The sequence below is a fragment of the Parasteatoda tepidariorum genome, chromosome 2, assembly GCF_043381705.1.
Source record: "Parasteatoda tepidariorum isolate YZ-2023 chromosome 2, CAS_Ptep_4.0, whole genome shotgun sequence".
Taxonomy (NCBI): Eukaryota; Metazoa; Arthropoda; class Arachnida; order Araneae; family Theridiidae; genus Parasteatoda; species Parasteatoda tepidariorum.
Genome location: NC_092205.1, coordinates 29,139,279 through 29,162,350, shown reverse-complemented (window position 1 = coordinate 29,162,350; position 23,072 = coordinate 29,139,279). Strand labels below are relative to the sequence as shown.

At 28.1% G+C, this 23,072-nt stretch overlaps 1 protein-coding gene across 1 annotated transcript in view; it reads right to left on the bottom strand.

The window, feature by feature from the left end:
- Window positions 1-23,072, bottom strand: part of LOC107449633 (protein phosphatase 1 regulatory subunit 21) — a 34,192-nt gene that overhangs the window by 10,489 nt on the left and 631 nt on the right. Inside the window, exons 2-12 of the mRNA XM_071177400.1 lie at window positions 22,390-22,453; window positions 21,463-21,531; window positions 19,916-20,059; window positions 17,227-17,331; window positions 16,496-16,660; window positions 16,359-16,417; window positions 13,853-13,947; window positions 12,266-12,453; window positions 11,228-11,326; window positions 10,242-10,327; window positions 5,583-5,713 (exon numbers count right to left, since the gene is read on the bottom strand). Of these exons, the coding sequence (XP_071033501.1) occupies window positions 5,583-5,713; window positions 10,242-10,327; window positions 11,228-11,326; window positions 12,266-12,453; window positions 13,853-13,947; window positions 16,359-16,417; window positions 16,496-16,660; window positions 17,227-17,331; window positions 19,916-20,059; window positions 21,463-21,531; window positions 22,390-22,449 (1,201 nt within the window). The 5' untranslated portion in view covers window positions 22,450-22,453. The remainder of the gene's footprint in view (window positions 1-5,582; window positions 5,714-10,241; window positions 10,328-11,227; window positions 11,327-12,265; window positions 12,454-13,852; window positions 13,948-16,358; window positions 16,418-16,495; window positions 16,661-17,226; window positions 17,332-19,915; window positions 20,060-21,462; window positions 21,532-22,389; window positions 22,454-23,072) is intronic.

The following is a 23,072-nucleotide window of genomic DNA, read 5'->3' as shown; positions in this document are numbered from 1 at the left end:
ACAAAAATTTTGTAAAGGCAGAGCTCGTTTACATAAGAGTCAAAGGATTTTTCAAAAAATTAAAATTTGTTTCCAAGATTAGAAATGTAAAGAATAAATATTTTAACTGGTTATAAATTATTTTGAAAAACATTTACTTTAATATTTATTTTGAAAACATTTAGAAGTAAATACTCTATAGTGAACAGCTTATTCTTAATGACAACAAATTGCACATTTGCAAATCTGATTAATATTTTTCTTCAAAAATAATCCTCCAAAAGTTAAAATATTAAAGCTAAGCATTTATTTTGTTGTAGATATAAAATTTATTTGTTAGTAATTAAAGTAGTAAGTAGAAAAAAAGAACTACTCAAACCGAAAATGGAAAACTAGAATTTATCCAAACGCATTTTATCTGAAAAAAAAAAACACATTTTTTGAACTTGTGAAGAATGGTTAAGTCTTACCAATACAAGAAAGCAGTTGAATGTAGCGGAAAAGCTTTTTGAAACAAGACATTAACTTCTTTGCTGCCACAATAAGTTTTGGAACTAACTCCACCATCTTAGAAGATGTCCACGACTCTTTATTTTGAATCCTACATTCAGTGAATCACATATCTTTGAGAAGAGCATTATTTTTAATTTTATGGAAAAAAATTATAGTTCAAAATTACATATTTTGAATGCACTCATTAAAACTTTCTGAAATTGTATGATTAACTTGAATTTTTAAAACATTCATTTTTAATAAAAGAAATAATTTTTCTAAAAATTAATTGCTTACTAGTTATCAAAGGTGCACTCTATTTCACAAAACCAATAATTTTTTAACACATTCAAAAAGGTACCAAAATGTTCTTTAACTTCCACTAATTTTGCAGTAAAGTTAGTACTACAGACAATTTCTGAAAGCTTTAATAATAGCCCCTCTTGAAAATTTATAAAAAAAAAATAAAAAAAATTTCTTGTGTAAAAGTTCTTTTTATAGAAATAAGATGAAGGTGCATACAAACATTTTTAACTGACTGCATACAAATGCACACAGAAACAAAAATTTATATGTAGGAGAGAATGAAGTAAAACCAGGTACATCAATTTTGTAGAAATTAGTTCTGATTTCTTGTGAGCAAACTCTGACTTTTATTCTACTAAATAAAAAAAAGAACCAATCACATTAGAGTATTGTTGTTAATTAATGCGTGGCACCTGTGTAAGTGAATTTGTTTAACTATGTCAACTCTCTAATGTTCTCTTGTTAAAAAAAACTATTCTTATTTATTGGTCATTATAGTTATAAAAAATAATTTTAGTCAAGATTATTATATGTTTATTACAGAATCATATCCTAACAAAGGATAAAGATTTAGCAAAATAGTATCGCTGTTTTGTTTTGTTTCAATAACCCCTGCTCGTGGAGTAAGACCAAGTACTACCCTGTTGTCTCCCTCCCCCTTTGATGCGAATGTATGCTGGGCCTTCAAAAGATGCAGTGCAGTGAAGGAAGAAGATAACTACATACAAAGCTAAACAAAGGTTTCACTGGCCCCTTTCCAACACACAAAAAAACTTCTCTTCAGATTTTGTAGAATGTTTGAAGATATTTTATGCAAAATTGTAGTTTTCATATAGATAAAAAGAAATCCTCCACAATTTTCTTCTAAAGAAACCTTAATTAACACTGTATCTTTGTAGGGAATTCCAGTTGGGCCCTGGGACAATAGTACTTTTCTCTCCTTCCTGTACTGAAGTACCGCCTTGCTTATATCACATGAAAATTACATGCATAAATTTCTTAAATTGACATATCAAGTAAAACTGAAATTCTAATATTTTTTAATTTCTCGTAGAATTAACATGTGTACCCAGTTTTAATCCACTAGTGCCGTAAGACCAGGTAGTTTGACTTTTTCTAGAAAAAAAAAATTTTGTAAAAAAAAATTTACATCTATGATTTTTGATAATGAAAAATTGTGCAGAACTAAACAATGAAAATCTTGGTTAAACCCAGCAGCTTTTAAGTCCCACAGTTTAACTCTAAAAAACCTGTGAATCTCAGTTACCATTACCGTCACCTTCTCTTATATGTAAAAGAAGATTAAGTAAAGAATAGTATTATTCCTAACCTAAATACATCGGATCTTTATTAAAAAAAAGACATTGATTATTATTTTTTTCCACAAATTATGAACTGTAAGACTAAATGAAATAGCATAAAATAAATTTTTGATGGTAGAAGGAAACAATTAAAGTTGTGCTAATGTTTCTTTGCTAATAATCAAAGGATAGTAGTAATCCACTTGAAACAATAAAAAGCTATGCTTGTTAAATGTAACGGTTTTCCCCAAATGTGCGCATACATTCCGTCTAATTTGATTTCACCAAAGCAGGAAGGTAGAGCAAAGAGCTAAACTGAAAATCTTTTTAAAGGATTCCATTCAAGGTAAGTCCCTAAGAGGCCTTCAAAAATGTATCCTTAAAATGGAATGTGTCTTAATTAATTATCAAAAACTGACATTTGAATTAATAATAATGTTCAACAAATCATATGGTCTTTTGCCATTAAAAATATTTATTTGGTACACAACTCAAAGAGATAGGGTTAGAACCATCAAAGATTAGTAAGCTCCATATTAAAATTGCCAGTCTTTAATAAAATAAAGTATGTAATAGTTGCAATTTTTTGAAGGTGTCAATAGCAATATATTATCAGAAACAAACACATTAGATTATCTGTAACCCTTTACTCTAAATAACTTTTTTGTAATATTTACTTTTTTAAAAATCGATTTTGAATTCCGGATTTTAATTTAGGTTTAAATTTAAATTAATTTAAAAGTTAAATTCATATTTTCTAATTTAAATCATATTATTTAGCAGATTGACTTTTTTTATGATGAATATTTTTAACTCCTTAATTTGTTTAACAGGAAAATTAATATTAAGCTCTCAAGCTCTAAAGATCTACAGTCATAAAATTCAGGATACATCTCACTGAATTCTTTAAATGCTAATGAAAAAAGTCTAATGTACTAAACTAAAAGACAGATTCCTTTAATTAGATAACTTTATTCTATCAAAAATATTTTTTCTGTGCATATTTAGGATAATTGAGACTCAACCTCACATTTTCGTTATTAATTTATGTAATTCTATTAGCAACTATTTTTTAGACATTTACTCTTTCAGAGATAACCATTAATTTTTAAAGTCCCATTTCTTATTGAAATATGCAATTATGTAACATGAAATATGACAAAAACTTTTTTTAACAGAAATAAGCATAAACAGAGAAAATAAATAACAAATAAGTCATAAACTATAGGGAGCGTTTTCTTTAAAAATATTAATAAAATTAAATTAAAATCTAAAAGCAGCATTTAATTTAATTTTTCTTTTAAAAACACATACATAAGAAATTATTTCAAGAGTACAAACAAATAGTTGTACAAGCAAGCTGATTTCCTTAACATCAGGCTTGTAATGAAACCATTATTACTTCATGTAACTTTCTCTGGTTCAAGTCAATATTACGATCTGTTGATGTATACATCTGTGTAATGAAGTATGATTTGGTTCTCTCCATAAAATGGCCATTCTTGGCCATAAATGGGGCCACGGAAAAAACGAGAAGAGGGCTTTTTGCCTTAAAAATTTGCTTGATTTTAAATAGGTTTGCTGATTGGCAAGTAGCATGAGTAACAACAACAACTTCATGTAGGCATTTATTCTTATAATTTTTTAACTTTTATTATAAATTCTTATGAAATTAAATATTTTTAATTACAATCCTTGGTCAGAAGAAAATATGAGAAATGCTTTCTCAGTTTTATTCTGTAAAACAAAAGCTGACAAAAACCCTCCCTTTAAAAAGTAAAAGAATGACCCAATAAAAAAAAGGTAGTTAATCACAGAAATTTATTTAAATGACTAAACAAATCAAATATTTTGAGCATCCTTCATTTATAAATAATAAAAATTTACCAGATTACATGAAAAAATAATTTATTTTGTGATATTTCTGGGTGAAAGACAGAAGGTAATGCAGGTCTCACCTTAAAATAAGAAAAGGTAGCATCTTATCCAAATACTTTTCATATCTTTGGAATGCTAAACAAAAGTTTTTCACTGGTGATTTATCCTACAAAGCAAATATTAATCGTTCAGTATCCAAAAATAAAAACCTTATGCAAAGTAAAAAGTAATCAACACAAAAAATATTTTGGTTTGTTTCATGTGTACAGTAAGTTCAAACAATTTTTAATAGTACATTGATTTTAATAAGATCAAACACACACAAATAGAACGTAATTCAAAACAAAATGGATATTTGAATTAAAGTAGAAAAATATGTATATATTCTAATTTCTAATATTTATATAAACTTTAACAGCTCTCAACTATTTACAAAAAAAAAAAATATTCCCCTCTAATAATAGCTTTGCTTATAAAAAGCTCATTACAGCTTTACTTATTTCTATTCATTAAATGTACAAATCTTTGTAGGAACAAAATTAACATTAGCATATTAAAGCATAAAGCTAATTATTAATTACCAATATAAGCAAAAAAATAACATTGAAATTTAAAACATTATACCAATTAATCTTTAAAAAATAATTATATTTTAATTATTTACTTTAGAAACAATAATCCTTAAAATTTAAAATAACATGCAACAATAAAGGAATAAAATTTTTCACAGATCCCCATTTTACTCTATCATCCACAATCAATCAATGACAAAGAATTTTGAGATAAATTATTCATTTAATAATTTTATAAATATTCCATAAACAATTCACCAAAATTATAAGAAAATGAATTTAAGAGTTTACAAAAAGTTAACATGTCTGTTTCTGTTCTTCATTTTATTTTTAAAATTAATAATGAAAGAAGAGTTTTCCATATGCTTGGTAGAAGGGTTTTTATTGTTTTCTAAGTCTAGCTTAAAATTGCAAGCTTAAATAACTTAATGGTTATGCCATAAATTTCCAAGGTGGATCAGCTCTTTAACAGTAATGAAAGTAAAGATAATACCCATTATACTTACCCATGTTAAAGTTTCAGCTTTGATAGCACTAACAATATTTTCAAAATTGAGTGGAATGACTTTTAATTGTTGAATACTCTCTCGCAAGCTTATTTCTAGCTGAAACATTGAAATTTAATAGTTGAAATCAAAATTACAACCTAAAATTACAANTAAAATTATCAAAAGTTTTCTTTTTTAAAAAAAATTACTTCAACTGCACAGAATATTTTAACTGGTCATAAACTATTTTAAAAAACATTTACTTAATTATTTATTTTAAAAGTAAATACTCTCTGGTGAATAGTTTATTCTTAATGACAATAAATTGCAAATTTGCAAATCTGATTAATAATTTTCTTCAAAAATAATCTTCCAAAAGTCATAAAATTGAAGTAAAACATTTATTTTGTTGTAGATATAAAATTTATTTGCTAGTAATTATAAACTTTGCATTTCTTTTAAGTATAAAAAAAGATCTACTCAAACAGAAAATTGAAAACTAGAATTAAAACTTATTTTATCTAAAAAAACAACATATTTCTTGAATATGAGAAGAATGGTCTTACCAATACAAGAGAGCAGTTGAATGTAGCGGAAAAGCTTTTTGAAACAAGACATTAACTTCTTTGCTGCCACAATAAGTTTTGGAACTAACTCCACCATCTTAGAGGAAGTCCATGAATCTTTATTTTGAATCCTACATTCAGTGAATAAAACATCTTTGAGAAGAGCATTATTTTCAATTTTATGGAGAAAAAAATATTATATTTTAATATTAGATGTTTTGAAAATTTCTCATCAAAACTTCCTGAAATTGCATGATTAACTGAATTTCAAAAATATTTACTTTTATAAAAAAAAAATTTTTACAAAAATTAATTACTTACTAGTTATGAAAATACACTTTATTTTATAAAACCAATAACTTTTTAAGTCATTCAAAAAAGTACCAAAATGTTTTTTAACTTTCACTAATTTTGAGGTAAAATTAATACAACATACAATTTCTGAAAGCTTCAATCATGGCCCATCTGGAACATTTTAAAAAATAAAAAATTTCCATATAAATTTTTGTATCATAGAAATGAAATGAAGATGCATACAAATATTTGTGACTGACTGAATACAAATGCACACAGGAACAAAAATGTATATGTAGGAGAGAATGAAGTAAAACCAGGTACCTTGATTTTGCAGAAATTAGTTCCGAGATCTCGTGAACAAACTCTGAATTTTATTCCAATTGGAATATTGTTGTTGATTATTTCACAGCACCTGAGTAAGTAAGTTTGTTTACCTATGTCAACTCTCTAATGTTCTTTCATCAAAAAACTATTCTTATTTATTGGTCATTACAGTTATAAAAAATATTTTTTGTCAAGATTATTATATGTTTACTAAATAATCATACCCTAACAAATCATAAAGATTTAGCAAAATAGTAGCACTGTTCTGTTTTGTTTCAATAACCCCTGACCAGGTGTTACCCTGTTGTCTTTCCCCTCTCTCCTGATGTGAAAGTATGCTAGGCTCACAAAAGATGCAGTACAGTGAAGGAAGAAGATAACTACATACAAGGCTAAACAAAAGTTTTACGAATCCCTTTCCAACGCAAAAATAAACTTCCTTTCAGATTTTGTAGAGTGTTTGAAGACTTTTTACGCAAAATTGTAGTTTTCATATAGATAAAAGAAATTCTCTGCAATTTTCTTTTAAAGAAACATTAATTAGCACTATATTTCGTAAAGAATTCCGGTTGGGTACCGGGACAATTGTCCTTCTCTCTCCTTTTTTTCCTGGAGCATCGCCTTGTTTATATCACATAAAATTATATGCATAAATTTCTTAAATTGCCATATAAAGTAGAATGAAAATTCTAATATTGTTAAATTTCTTATAGAATTAACATGCATACCGGGTTTTACACCACTAATTGCGTAAGACCAGGAAGTTTGGCTTTTTCTAGAAAAAAATTTTTTATAAAAAAAATGTACATCTATGACTCTTCAATAACGAAAAATTGGACACAACTAAACAAAGAATATCTTGGTTAAACCTGACAGTTCAACTCCATACACACAACTTAACTCCATATCTGGCACAGTTTAACTCCATAAAGCCTTTGAATCTTAGTCACTGTTACTCCACCTTCTCTTATACGTTAAAGACACCAGATTTTTATTTAAAAAAAATTTTAAAAAAGGACATTGATTATAATTTTTTTTGCAAATAATAAACTGTAAGACTAAATGAAATAGCAAAAAATAAATTTTTGATAGTTGAAGGAAACAATTGAAGCTGAGCAAATGCTTCTTTGTAAATAATCAAAGAATAGTTGTAATACACTTGAAACAATAAAAAGCTACAGTTAATTATGCGTAATGGCTTTCCACAAATTTGCGCATACACTCCATCTAATTTCATCAAAACAGGAAGGAAGAGCAAATTTTTTAAAAAGGAATCCTGCTTCTTAAGGTAAATCATTAAGTGGCTTTCAAAAAATGTATCCTTAAAACGGAATGTGTTATAAAATGATTACCGTATATTCCGGCGCATAACGCGCCCCGGCGGATAACGCGCCCCGGCGGATAACGCGCACCCGTAATTTCTAATAACTTTTTTTAAATTTTAAGATATACTCTTCGTATAACACGCATGAAAATTTGGATTGTACATGTGCAATATCTCGTCTAGTATCTATAGAAAACCAGAAAGACCTTCAGTGTGGGACATGTTTAGGTCCCACCTTACAGATAATGCAAAAAAATTTTTTTGAAAGAATGTAACACCGATGTGGCAGTTATTACGGGCAGATTGACACCATTAGTTCAGCCATTGGACTTCTGCTCTTAAAGCCAATTTAAAAAAACAGTGGAACACTTGGATGTTGGAGGGCGAGAAAACCTTTACGAAAGGAGGACATATGCGTCATGCAAGTTTGGAAACAGTGTGTGAATGGATATTAAAAGCATGGGATGAAATTAAGCCTGAGATGGTTAGAAAATCATTCAAAAAATGCAGCATTTCAAATAATCTGGACGGATCAGAAGATGACTGTTTATTCATGGATGAGGGTAACACAGATGATGAAGACGAAACAGATTGTGAGGACGTGCCTGAAGAAATAACGGAAGAAGAATATAATGAACTATTTATATAATAACGAAAATCAATAAAGTATATAGGTTTGTTATTTCTTTAAAATAAAAGTATTTTTCTATATTTAAATTTTTTTAGTTTATAATTTTTTATATTCGGCGTATACCGCGCACCCGTAAATTCCAATGTTATTTTTTGCATTAAAAGTGCGCGTTATACGCCGGAATATACGGTAAATCTTCAAAATAACTAACATTTGAACTAAGAATTACGTTAAATAAATCATATTGTCCTTTGCCCTTAAAAATTATTCATTTGCTGCACAACTCAAAGAGATAAGTGTTAGAACCATCAAAGATTAGCAAGCTCCTTATTAAAATTGCCAGTCTTTAGTGAAATAAAGTATAGTTGCAAATTTTTTTTCGGGGGGGGGGGGNGGGGGGGGGGGGGGGTGTCAACAGCAATATGTTATCAGAAACATACACATTACATTACCTTAAACAATCATTTACTTTAAATCACTCATTTTACTTCTTTTTAAATATTGATTTTAAAGTCTGTATTTTAATCTAGGTTTAAATTTAAATTAATTTAAAAGTTAAATTCATATTTGTTAATTTAAATCATATTATTTAGCAAATTGACTTTTTCATGATAAATATCTTTAACTACTTAATTTGTTTAACAGGAAGATTAATATTAAGCACTCATGCTCTGAAGATCTACATTCTTAAAACTCAGAATACATCTCATTGAATTCTATAAATGCTAATGATTGTTGTTGTTACTTTACGTCGCACTAGAGCTGCACAATGGGCTATTGGCGACGGTCTGGGAAACATCCCGGAGGATGATCCGAAGACATGCCATCACAATTTTGATCCTCTGCGGAATGGATGGCACCCCCGCTTCGGTAGCCCGACGACCTGCGCGCGAAGTCGAGCACTTTACAGCAGCACAGTTTAACGAGGACCAATACCGCACACCCTCGGTCCCTGCGCAGACTGATCCAAGTGGTCACCCACCCGCACACTGACCGTAGCCAGTGATGCTTGACTTCGGTGATCTGCTGGGAACCGTGTCTTAACGATCAGTCCACTGCGGGACAAATGCTAATGAACTAAACTAAAAGACAGATTCCTTTAACTAGATAACTTTATTCTATCAAAAATATTTTTTCTATGTAGTATTTAGGATAATTGAGACTCAACCTCACCTTTTCGTTATTAATTCAGGTAATTCTTTTAGCAACTATTTTTTAGACATTTACTTTCAGGGATAACCATTAATTTTTAAAGATCCATTTCTTATTGAAATATGCAATTATGTAACATGAAATATGACACATTTTTTTTCTTCACAGAAACAGAAAAAATAAATAACAAATAAGTCATAAACTGTAGGGAGCGCTTTCTACAAAAATAATAATAAAATAAAATTAAAATCTAAAAAGAGCGATTCAATTTTTCTTTTAAAAACACATACGTAAGAAATTGTTCCAAGGGAACAAACAATGTATGGTTGTACAAGCCAGCTGATTTCCTTAACATCAGGCTTGTAATGAAACTATTATTACTTCATGTAACGTTTTCTGGTTCAAGTCAAAATTACGATCTGTTGATGTATATATCTGCGGCATGAAGTATAATTTGCTTCTCTCTGTAAACTGGCCATTCTTGGTCATAAATGGGGTCACTGAAAAAAACAAGAAACGTACCCTCTGCCTTAAAAATTTGCTTGATTTCAAATAGGCTTGCTGATTGGCAAATAGCATGAGTAACAACAAAAACTTCATGTAGGCATTTATTCTTATAATTTTTAGCTTTTATAAATTCTTTTGAAATTAAATATTTTTAATAACAATCCTTGGTCAGAAGAAAATATGAGAAATGTTTTCTCAGTTGTTTCAGTAATGCAAAAGCTGGCAAAAATGTTACCTTTAAAAATTAAAAGAATGACCCAATAAAAAAAAGGTTGGTTAATAACAGAAATATATTTAAATGACTAAACAAATAAAATATTTTGAGCATCCTTCATTTATAAATAAAAATTTACCAGATTATGTGAAAAAATAATTTATTTTGTGATATTTCTGGGTGAAAGACAGAAGGTAATGCAGGTCTCACCTTAAAATAAGAAAAGGTAGCATCTTATCCAAATACTTTTCATATCTTTGGAATGCTAAACAAAAGTTTTTCACTGGTGATTTATCCTACAAAGCAAATATTAATCATTCAGTATCTAAAAATAAAAACCTTATGAAAAATAAAAAGTAATCAACGCAAAAAATATTTTGGTTTGTTTCATGTGTACAATAAGTTCATAAAATTTTTAATAGTGCATTGATTTTAATAAAATCAAACACACTCAAATAAAACGTAATTCAAAACAAAATGGATATTTGAATTAAAATATGTATATATTCAAATTTCTAATGTGTATATAAACTTAAACAGCTTTCAAATATTTGCAAAAAAGATATTCCCCTCTAATAATAGCTTTGCTTATAAAAAGCTCATTACAGCTTTACTTATTTCTATTCATTAAATGTACAAATCTTTGTAGGAACAAAATTAACATTAGCATATTAAAGCATAAAGCTAATTATTAATTACCAATATAAGCAAAAAAATAACATTGAAATTTAAAACATTATACCAATTAATCTTTAAAAAATAATTATATTTTAATTATTTACTTTAGAAACAATAATCCTTAAAATTTAAAATAACATGCAACAATAAAGGAATAAAATTTTTCACAGATCCCCATTTTACTCTATCATCCACAATCAATCAATGACAAAGAATTTTGAGATAAATTATTCATTTAATAATTTTATAAATATTCCATAAACAATTCACCAAAATTATAAGAAAATGAATTTAAGAGTTTACAAAAAGTTAACATGTCTGTTTCTGTTCTTCATTTTATTTTTAAAATTAATAATGAAAGAAGAGTTTTCCATATGCTTGGTAGAAGGGTTTTTATTGTTTTCTAAGTCTAGCTTAAAATTGCAAGCTTAAATAACTTAATGGTTATGCCATAAATTTCCAAGGTGGATCAGCTCTTTAACAGTAATGAAAGTAAAGATAATACCCATTATACTTACCCATGTTAAAGTTTCAGCTTTGATAGCACTAACAATATTTTCAAAATTGAGTGGAATGACTTTTAATTGTTGAATACTCTCTCGCAAGCTTATTTCTAGCTGAAACATTGAAATTTAATAGTTGAAATCAAAATTACAACCTAAAATTACAATAAATACAACTTCAGCAAGTAACAAAAAGCACGATTATATTCAGTTTTACATGCATGATTAACAAAAATCAAAACGAACATAATAGGAAGGCTAAAATCAAACTGCAAAAATGAATACATCAACACAAAGTATCCCCTAAAATTGTCTTCTATATTGAAAGAAGTATTCATTGCACTAAAGTGGACTTAAAAGAGGATTAAGATAAATGGAAATTTCAACAGTATACCTCATTTTAATTTTTTTATCAATGCTGCTTGATAAGTGATACAAATCCTCATAGAGAACCACCCAGAATTTGAATTTAGGAAGCCCCACCTTGAAAGAGATGGTTAATTTATTGTATGGTAAAATTGAAAGTAATAGTCATTTAAATTTTTTTTTATCTTGTAATTTGTTTGTTTTGTTTGGGAACCACAAAAAAATATTTAACCCTTGTCTTAATAGTTTTCCTGGGGAATAAAAAATTTTCAATTTAATTTTGCACATTCAATAGAATGAACACTAAATTTGTCATAATGACAGTTAAAATAATATTACAAACATGGAATGGACTTAGTATAGGTTGCTATAATGGAAGAGCCCAATGTCATGATGAAGATGTACTAGAGCAGTGATCCCTATGGATGTGGTGAATAATAAGATAAAGTATTACTTAAAATTTAGGTCATCAGGCAAACCTAATGATTTTCAGAAATTTTTTTCTTGAAATAGTGTATTATATTTTAAATTATAAGACTACAATCAATTACACAATCATTATTAAAGATAGATATTGGTATTTAAACTGTTAAAAGTAGTAAAAAAAATACTATTTCATAACAGAACAACAAATTAACAGAACTAAAGAGAAATAATAAGGCGATATATGCAGCATGTAACAGTTACCTTTACGGTGACAGCTTTATTGTCTGTATCTGAAGCGCAAAGTCTTTGTATCATGAAAGTGTGCAAATCGGACATTTGCCGGCAAAACTCGTATACAAGGTTTTGCTTCTTGAGCATTAGCAACAACAGCTGATTGTGCTTACCACGTTGAATAATGGGAGTATTCAGAATATTTAAAACATCCTTAGCTGAAACATGCACAACCCAATGAGTAAATATTTGTAACAGAATTTCAGTAAAATGAACAACAAATTATATACTTTTTAAGATGTAACAGTTCCTTCTTATGGGATTTACAAAAAGAAAAACATACATTAAAAATGAAATAGACAAGTTCTGTAAAAACATAAAACTTCATTTAAAATAAATAAGGAGAAATTAATCATTACGAAACTGGTGGGTCAAATTTAAACCAATTTAAGATTAGTGACAGAATCAAAATAAAAAGTGTTTTAAAACGGGTGACCTCAAGTAAAGATAAAAATGTAGAAAATACTATTCCAAAATCGTGATGAGTTTTGACACAATCACATATAGATGGCAACGAAATTTGCACTAGTGTATTATATTACATGGGTAATGAAGATAATAAAGAGTATGTAAACACCCTATTTTAAATTGAATGCAAAAAAGATGGATAAAAATTTAATATATCAATGTTATAAAATGTCTAATGTGCCACGCATAATTCTTAAACAGTTTATTTCAATTTTTACTAGACGATTACACTTCTCTAAGGGTGGTTCAAACTCTCTTTGAAATGGAGTTGAATCTAGTTTTAACTCATTTAAAAAGTTTTTTTTTAAATTGATGATTTCAATATTTAATAAATCCTAAGCTAGTAAAAAAGAAGCCATACTATGTAGCGTATAAAATAATAAAAACACTGATACTTTATCTTGATTTAAAGAAAAAAACTAGAAAAATAATTTTCACACAAGTGATAAATGTATCTCTTACACACTACCTTCTCTAAATCACCATGCTGCATGAGTGCTTCTGGAAGCCTGTCCAGGGTTCATTAGTTCATGTGGTTGAAAATATGAACTCTGTCAAGTATGTGGACAATCTGGACAATGATACTCACTCAATTCTATGCCAATATTTCGGGAGAGGACCCTTTCTCTCTTAGCAAGATAATTGCTCTATTCATACACCGAGACTTGCACAGTCATAATTTGACAAAATGGGTGTGCAAAACTGGACTAGCCTTAAAACCCAGATCTAAATTCCATAGAGAATCCTTGAAATGAATTAAAATTCAAATTACACAGCCTCACTGCTAGCACTCACTTCAGCTAGGATGGGTATGTGAGATGGATGGATATCAATTCCTATTGACACCAATCGAAAACTGACATAAATTCTACTAAGACATATGCACGCCATCATAGAAACAAATGAGAACCAAGAGCTCTGTGTCTGCACCATGGTGTGTCTAGAGACATTTGACAAGACAATGTATCCTCTACTAATTTATGCACACAAAAAAAATTTTCATCATTCGGTTTATCTTGAGACAATCTGATCAAAGATCAATAAAGACAATGATAAATAACATAAAAAACAGTTATTTCTAAAACTTACACTTATCATTAAACAAAACGTTATTGGCTATAATTGTTTTCATTTCTTCTATTTGAAGATTTAGCTCTTTGTTCTCAGCTGTTATGTCTTTTGACCTAAAAAAAATATTATTGAAAGCGAACAATATCAAAAACAATATCAATTTTATGAGTTAACAAAATTGCTTTAAAATAAAGCAATATAAAATAAGGAATACTAAAAATACAGTTTTTGAACAAAATCAGCTTTTGAAATTGCAAGATATGTTACATAAAAAAACAATAAACTCGTTTGTAAAATATAAAGTAATTATATATATATTTATCATGCCATATTTTTAAAGGAATTATAAATTCCTATAAAAATACATATATTGATTAAATTAAACACAAAAATTATAACCAATCCAAATAAATTAAAGACAGCTCAAATCTAAAAATAAGAATTGAATCCAAACAAATTAGCTTTTAATAATTTCACTCAATTCAGAATAAAATCTAGTTGCTTTCCTTAAAAAAATCTATATTGAATCTAATCTAAATCTAACACATATATTGTTGTTTAGAAATTTTTTTACTGGAGTAATGAGACAGTTAAACACAATGAAATAAAGCAAGCCTATTTCAAAATAAATTATTCACAAAGATATGCTTGGCAACGTACAATTTGATACCAACGAACGTAAAACATATAATTTGATGTCTCCTTTATAAAGCTGTGGTAATATTTTTTTAAATATCTCCCTTTTAAATTTGAATACAAATATGTAAAGAATACTGGTATTAAATTTTGATATTTGATGAGGAATTGCTTTTCACACATTTACCTTTCAATGAAGCAAATCAGGCTCAAATTTTAGCAAAAGCTAGTCCATTTGCATACTATTCTAGGAAAGCATGGGCCTAAAATATCTCCAGTGACAAACCAACCGTAGGTTAGAAATCCCTTGCTGTAACTGTAAGAGGTTTCTGTGGTATTCATTTTACCTAACATAAAAGTGCATCATTTTCACTCAAAAAATCTACTCCACAAAACCAAGTTCATCCAAATCTTTATTCCAAGAATCCACTTATCTTCTGAGTTGGGTCAAAAATCACAAAGCTGCAGAAATTGAAAAGAGGTAGCCAAAATTCTATGGGGTTAGCAGTTGAAAACAAGTGATCAGGTAAAATAATGATAAAATAGAGCCACAATGATCACAATAAATTAGAGCCAAGTCACAGTGATTAAGATACTGGGATGTCATTGTAAAAAAACTCAGGTTTTATCCCTGGTGGTGACTTAAAGCCCATCTAGGATGGTGGGCTTTAAATATGGTATGAAAAGTAAGGATGGTGGAAGCTGACTACATCACCACACATTGACTATGAAATTCTGTAAATTTAACCTCTCTGACTTCCTGATCCACAATTGGTTGTTGCAGAAATGCTTTACTTTTACTAATATTAAAAACATTAAAAAAAAACTGTACTTAAGGCTTAACAGCTATAAATAATGGGAACTGGAGTACTATCATGTGTGACTGAAAATTCCGGTAAAACATCAGTTAACAAGCAAACATGTTTATTGTTGTTAGTGTTACATGGACACCAGTTCAATTTTGACAAGTTAGTCAACAAGAAACAGCCTCCTTAAATCTTCGTATACACAACTCAGCAGCTGTTTATAATAAAGATTAAATTAGTCCAATTATTAACTGCCCATTTGAAAAGCATAAATGATGCATTCTTCTTGCAGGTTATATTCTTTTGTGGAACAAAGTAACCTTTAAACTTAAGAAAATCAAGTCTGATGTAAATGCAGATATTATTAAAAACATGTTCTGAAGCTCTATGCATTTTAACAAATCTAATGAAAAGTAATAGCTATTTCTCAAATTTCACTAATTATATTTAAAAAAAAGCTGATTCCACATAAAGCTAAAATATATTAGCTTCAATAATTTCCATCTTGACAAACAAGCCAGTTTTATTGTAGTTAGTGTTGCTAAATAACACATGACTAGAGTCAGACGCGGCAGATGGTAGCATAATGGCACTATGCAAATAAGTGCATATATATACAAACACACACGCTTATTTGCTTCTTTGAAAAACATCACCACACTTGTCACAAACAACTTATCTACCCCATCATTAACTGAAATGTATTATTGCCTTCTTTCAGAATACCCTACAGAAGTGAGGAGACTTAGTAATCACTTTTGCGAATTTTATAAAATCTTGGTTTGGAATATATTATTACATTTTATTATAACTGTAGCTTGTAGAGAGAAACCTATTGCAGACTAGAAATCAGTGATGCAAAAATATGTAAAATCTGTTAAGATACCTCTTTCAACAGGAAACAAAAATAAGTTGTTCCCCAGTGTAATCAATCCTTGAAGTACAGTGTTTACAGATGGTGTACCATTTACAAACTAGACCAAACATGATGCTAGTTTTAAAAAAAAAATTTAAAAAAGCATAATAAAAAATACATGCAAATATGGAAAAATTTCAAAAGATAATAAAACAAGCATAAGTACTTTATATCTTCAGATGAATTCAACTTTTTTAATTCTTGCTCATGATTTTTTATGCAAACCTGAAAAAAAAGAGAAATGTAGAAAAAGAAAAATAATTTTAATATGAAAGGGATCTTAATTAAAATGGATGTAAGTACCTGCATTTTTATCTTTTCTTTCTGCAGTGTATCTATCGTTGTTTGTTGCTCTTTGATTTTTTCACTACTTTTTTTCTCAAGTTCAGTTAAATTTGACTGTAACTGCTCTACAGTAGAATTTAGATCAGAGACAATTCTACCATGTTCTTGATCTGCAGTATAGACCTTAAAATAAAGCATGAAAGTTAGTATTAAATATTAAAAAAAAATTCTGTTAATAATATTTTGTTTGCTTTAAACTAAACTAAGAGTAGCCGTTTAGTTTACAGTCACAACCTCTCCTACACAACAACCCAATTTTCTTTTATGTTATTCAATAGAGAATAGATGTTCAACAATAAAATACTTACGAAAAGAATAAAACGTTCTATTTCACTTTTTAAATATTAAAACTATTATATTAATCGATTGAAACAAGTTTAGACTGCAAATATTCTTATTTGAATAAGTTTTTTTTCCTCCTAAAACATTTCAAAACTTTTGCTGAAATTTGAAATTATGTGTATTTTTTGGAAGCTTGGAAGATAGTGCAAAAATTGGGGACCTTACAAAAAATAACTGTAAAATGCCGTTGGTTTTAAAAAAGAAGAAATACAATACAGCAAACAGATTATTAGAACATAATTTAAAGGTAACCGATTTCGTAAAATGCTTACATTAATAACAATTTTTAAAACATTTTATAAGAATTTTTAGACCAAAAAAGGAAAATTTAAATAAGTTTTTCCCACCTGTTGGTGTAGTCTTTCATTTTCTTCTATTCTACTCTGTAGCTCAGCATTCAAAACATTGTAAGATTCAGATAAATGACCAGACTGAACACCCGGTGATTTACTCTGAAAATGAATTAATAGTACATTTACTACCCAAAAAATATTTGTTCTTATATTATGTCAATTAATAAAATATTAACAAATAAAAATAATAGAACTGGATTTAGCCTGGGAGAATCAAAAATAAAATTTAATCCATTGTAATGATTTTAATGCTTTATAAATATTTAATAAATAAATAAATGATGAATATCCTTTACAATGGCTTGAATTTCCTATTCCAATCATTGCAACACACCATGAATTGATATAAATTAAAAACCAATTTAAACAATAAATTAATTTTACAAATATACTTAAGCACTAAATTTGAACATTCAAATTCCTTCTAACAGGTAGTAAAGAGCATAGAAAAGATTCATTACACACAACCATAACAGAAAAAAAATTAATGTGATGTTTAGAGGCATGATGGCTCAGGGGATAGAGGATTCACCTTCCAATGAGGTGAACCAGGTTCTAATCCAGTGATGGCAGGTCAATACGAATTCCGCATCCATCACTGGGATTAGAACCCGGTACGAATTCCGCATGTGGCTCGCAGGGACCACAGTTCTGACATAAAATATCGTCAGTGGTAGACCGATCATGGGTTGGAGTCCTCTTGCTGTCAGGCTAAACACGGGAGGTTTTTATGGTTTTCCACCCTGTGTAATGCAAATGCGGGTTGGTTCCATCAAAAAAACCTCCACAAAGACCTTCTCCCAATACTTGATCCAGGGGTTCCCTTGTTTTCTGGATTGGGTTCAAAATTACAAGGCTATGGGGTTCAATATTTGTAGTCATAAACCCAAAAAATTGGGTAGGCTGTTCAACGACGGTTATAAATTAAACTGTGATGTTCAAATGTGCCTATACACTACTAATAGGCACTTTAGAGCATTACAGTGCTCAAGTATTTAAACTATCAAAATGTTCAATTTTTTTAATTAATTAATTTTCTTCTAACAGCACAACAGCTGGATAATGACTTAGTACTCAATAACTATTAACCCTTACACTGCATAACTATTTGCCCTTTTCCGCTTAATCTAACAATCTAGTAAGTGACCTACGTTTCTCTTTTTCCCTCAGGCTCATGTAAATTTAATTTATTACTGCGTAATTCTTGTCTTAGATATGACCAAACCATCTCATCTGCTGCATTTTAATGACCTTAACTATTACTGGTTCACTAAATTTATTGTACAATTTAGATATATCATAACACTTAATTATTTGTCAAAATTTTTTTAAAAAAATTTGTTACAATTTAAGTAACAACAAAAAGTACTCTTTGTGAGTCAAAGAGTGTTTTTGTACTGCATTTTTGGATTATCCACAATACATATATACAACATTTTCCACAATAATTATTAAGGCTTCATAATTTTGTGATCTAGGTCATAATGATAGCAATTCGAACAGCATTGAGCAGCGGTCGCCTTTACTTCCAAACAGGTGTCATCGATCTGAAGCTGAAAGGGCTTCAAATATCTTCCAGGGTAAGAAAAATAACTATTTGGTGTTTTAAACACTGTCCCATTATGGCTTTTATGCAATGATAAATTAACTTTTTATGGCAATATTTTAAAAGTATAAATAAAATCTATTGAAGCATATAAAAAGATTTTTTATTTTATGATCATACCAACTATTTTTATAACTTAATATTCATAAAAACAAGCCCAATATATTGCAATAGTGCCCAATATATTTCTTTGATTTTTAATGTTCTTTTTCAGTTACTATTAAATAACTGTTTTCTAATAGAATAAAAGTTCAACTTGCACCCAAATGAAACATGAAAACAGGCTTTTAAAACCCTTTTCGAATACTCTATACAAAACTCTATGCATAATACATAAATCTATACATTCATAATACATACCAGCTTATATTTTAAAAAATATGGGTCACATTTTCAAAAAGACTTCGTGTTAAACTCTGAATAAAATTAGTAACCACAAAATATCATCTTCAATACTACATAAAATCTAAGTCAATTAATCCTAACATAAATTGATTTTTATGTACACATTTTCCAAGAAATACAAAACTCTACAATTACAACTACTGCTGCAATTACCAGGAGGGGGGAAGGTCGACGGCAAAATCGTGCAAATCGGGCTCTTCAAAAAGGGGTTCTTTCTCATTTTATACTAAATGTACTAAATGCAATACTGAATGCATGTTTTCATTTTGAGATTTAGTTGTTGTAATAAATAATATATTAAAAATATAGGATTTTAAAAATGATGTAGAAGTCAATAGTAATTATTGCAAAAAAAAAAAACAGAACTAAAATTTCTGCAGAAAAAAGAAGACCAAATTTTTTATTTCATTATTCTTTATTTTTGAAAAAGAATTTGAGAATAAAATAATCATAAGCATTTTTTTCGACTCCGACGGACGAGAAAGGCATCTTTTGAATATAAATAATCTTAGGAAAGTTTCTGAAAACCAAAATTTTTTATTTCCCAAAGGTAAAATCTTTCTGCAAGAATTTGGTATCGTTCTGCAACAATGTCGCCCCGTTACCACGATTATACCACAAATATATATATAAAATGACAAAAAAATCAGCAAACAAACAAAAGAATATTACCTTGGAATGATGCTTTGTATCAACAACCTCCAAATCATTCTGCAAAATAGATACTCTTTTTGAAAGCTGCAGATTTCTGAAATTCAAACACTCCACCTCCTGCTCTAGTTTACGAATCAACTGGTCTCTTTTCTTTAGAGCTTCCTAAAAGGAGAGGAACAAATCATTTAAAAATATCTATAGTGGAAGTAACAATTATTGTCAGGAATAATTTGTCTGTTAACCTATTAATCACAAAATAAAATTTTGTTCAACTTGTTTCACAATGGGGATTTTTCTCTTCACAGTAAATAAGTAGAGCCTGAATTTTTATGACCTAAAAAAATCCCTATAAATGCTTTTAAAAAATGACATCAATTATAAAAAATTATCCTAAGAGTCCTACTATTTAAGTAAACATATTAAACTAAATAAATCTTTAAAATAATCAGAATTTATTTCAGAAATTTAGCTTTCAGAATTTATTCCTGTTGCCTACCCACAGTTTCTTTCAATAGCAGACAACAGTAAATTCTTGCTTAAAAAACTGCAATCTTCTAAAAAATACAAATCAGAGAAGATGGGAAAGCTGTAAAAAATGATACCTTCTCAAGATTTTAAATTAATAACATAATAAATGAGGAAAACTTGGTAGTAGATGATATTGCGAGTGACAAAATAAAATGTAAAATTATTAGGAAAAACTTGCATTAATATTTAAAAAAATTTATAGCCAAAAAAAAAATAATAATAATGGAAAAAAATACCCTAAATACTTAAAAAAAATGCTGTAAAACACCCTTGAATTAAAAAAAAATTCAAATAATAATGCCTTTATTTAATAGAAAATTCCCTTAAAGATAAAGTGTGTAAAAATCCAAATAATTCAAATGTTATCAAAAGACAAGCCTAAGTAATATTCTCACATCTCAAATGATTTTCTTTTCATGACCATTGCATTAGTAGTTTGAACATGACGAAATGCTTCAATGATTTATTAACTGGCTAATTTGTAGACCTGCACAAGATAGTTATTAATACAAAAATTAAAAATGCTAGGCTTGAAGTATGACATTAAACTTGATACAAAGATTTTAATTGCATTTTCCTAAAATCATAATTGAACATGAATTATTGAGTTATTTATAATTTTACATTTTTTTCTCATATTTTCATAATTGGAGCATTGTTTATTTGAATTTAAAATATAATAAAAATAATATCAAATTTTAAAATAAGATTGTTCACAGTGAGTGTATATGGGGAGGGGTAAATAAGGATGAAATCAATGAAAATAAAATAAACCTCGGGTTTTTGAAGCATTTTACTTTTTGAAAATGTTTTGATTCCAATTCTTATTACATTTTTAGAAATTCAGACCCTTCAGAAAATGACAATATTAAATAATGATGTGATTACAAGTTATTTAGAAAAATATTCTTATGTTGCCCTTTATTAAAAATAGACATGATAAAGGTAAATTTTAAAAATTGAATCTAAATAAATGGTTTAATGATAAATGTATATTAATATTAATTTAAAAAACTACTACTTTACTTCATACTTACTTGTAATTCGGATGCATTAGTTTGTTCATCTGCGACTGCTGTCTTCAAAACAGATATTTGAGCTTTCAACTTAAATTAAAAAAATTTATTTCAATATGCAAATAAATATATTTGGTAAAAATTTTAGATACTTCTTGAAAAGTTTTCTTAAAGTTAAAAAAAATGAATTTAATGAATACAATTTGGCATTTGAACAATTTTATAATTGTTGGATAAATATTTTACCATGTAACCACATTTAACATGCATATATAGAAGTTTAAGCTATGAAATATCATAATCAAGAAACAAACATTTTCATGCATTTATTCATTTAAACAATCATTACTATACATATCTATATAAAATACTTAATCTTCTAACTCTATAATTTCAGATTCACATAACTGTTTACAGAACAGTACTCAAAGGAGGCACACAGGGACAAATGCCCCAGAGTCTGATTGAAAATTTTCACACGTAATGTAATTTATTTTAATGTTTTATTAAAAAAAATGATTAAAAAAATAGGCAGAGAACTTTTTATAAGTATACCGCAATTTTTTTTCAAACAGTTAAACCGACAGCAACTCAAAGAATAAAGTTAGCCAACACGTGCTAAGTTTTCAGCAAAAAATATAATTAATAAAAAATTTAAAGATGCATAAAATGAGTTTGAATTGAGTTAAAATTGAGTCGTATTTGAAGTAAATTTAGTATGTTTATGAAAATTGATGTTTTGAGCATCAAAAGTTAAATTACCGCTTAAAAAAGGCTTTTTAAAAATGGCTTGCAAAATAAGAAGAAAAAATAAATGTTATGTTTTAAGGAAAGCGCCCTAATGAGTTTTGACTCTGGGTTTATAAAATCCCTGTGTAACCTTGCAAATAGAAAAAAAAAATTAAATTAATAAAAAATTTTAACAACAATAATGAAAATGTAACTTACTTTTGAATATTCAAGTGCTAACTTTTGATACTTAGCTAAAATTTCTGGATTTTCATCCATTCTGCTGAAAAAGAAACATAATTTTTATAAAATAAGAAATTAAATACTAAAAATATGAAAATTTAATAACAAAATATACTACAGTTTCAGTGAAAAGTTCCAAATATTTCCTTTACAGATGTTTTACCTAATAATGAAGACCTAAAAGAATTAAAATATCTTTGATAAAACCTGTATATAAAACTTTGAAACCTGTGATAGTAAAAGATTGGAAAATTTAGCAGAATATTATCGTATTAATAATAGATTTTCTAAAGGGATCACAGATTCTGAAGACTCAAAATTGGAGGATAAAAATGCATCATTTCTATATAATTTACTATGTCTAACAATGGCACAGGCTTGTTACATCCTCTAAACTCGCTAAAATAATTTGGATATTAAAGTAATAGGCTAAATTTAGCTTTGATCACCTTTTTTTTTTGAGAACTTGTCAAAACCTTGTTAAAAAAAATAAATGAACTAAGTATAAAAAATTTTACATTATTATGACATGCTTATGTGTGATAGTATAAAGAAATAACAACAACAATCATATCTCTAAGATTTGGAAGAAAAGAAACAAGAATTGAAAATTTTCTCAAAATTTTTATTTCTTACAGATGTATTAGGGTAAGGTGGGT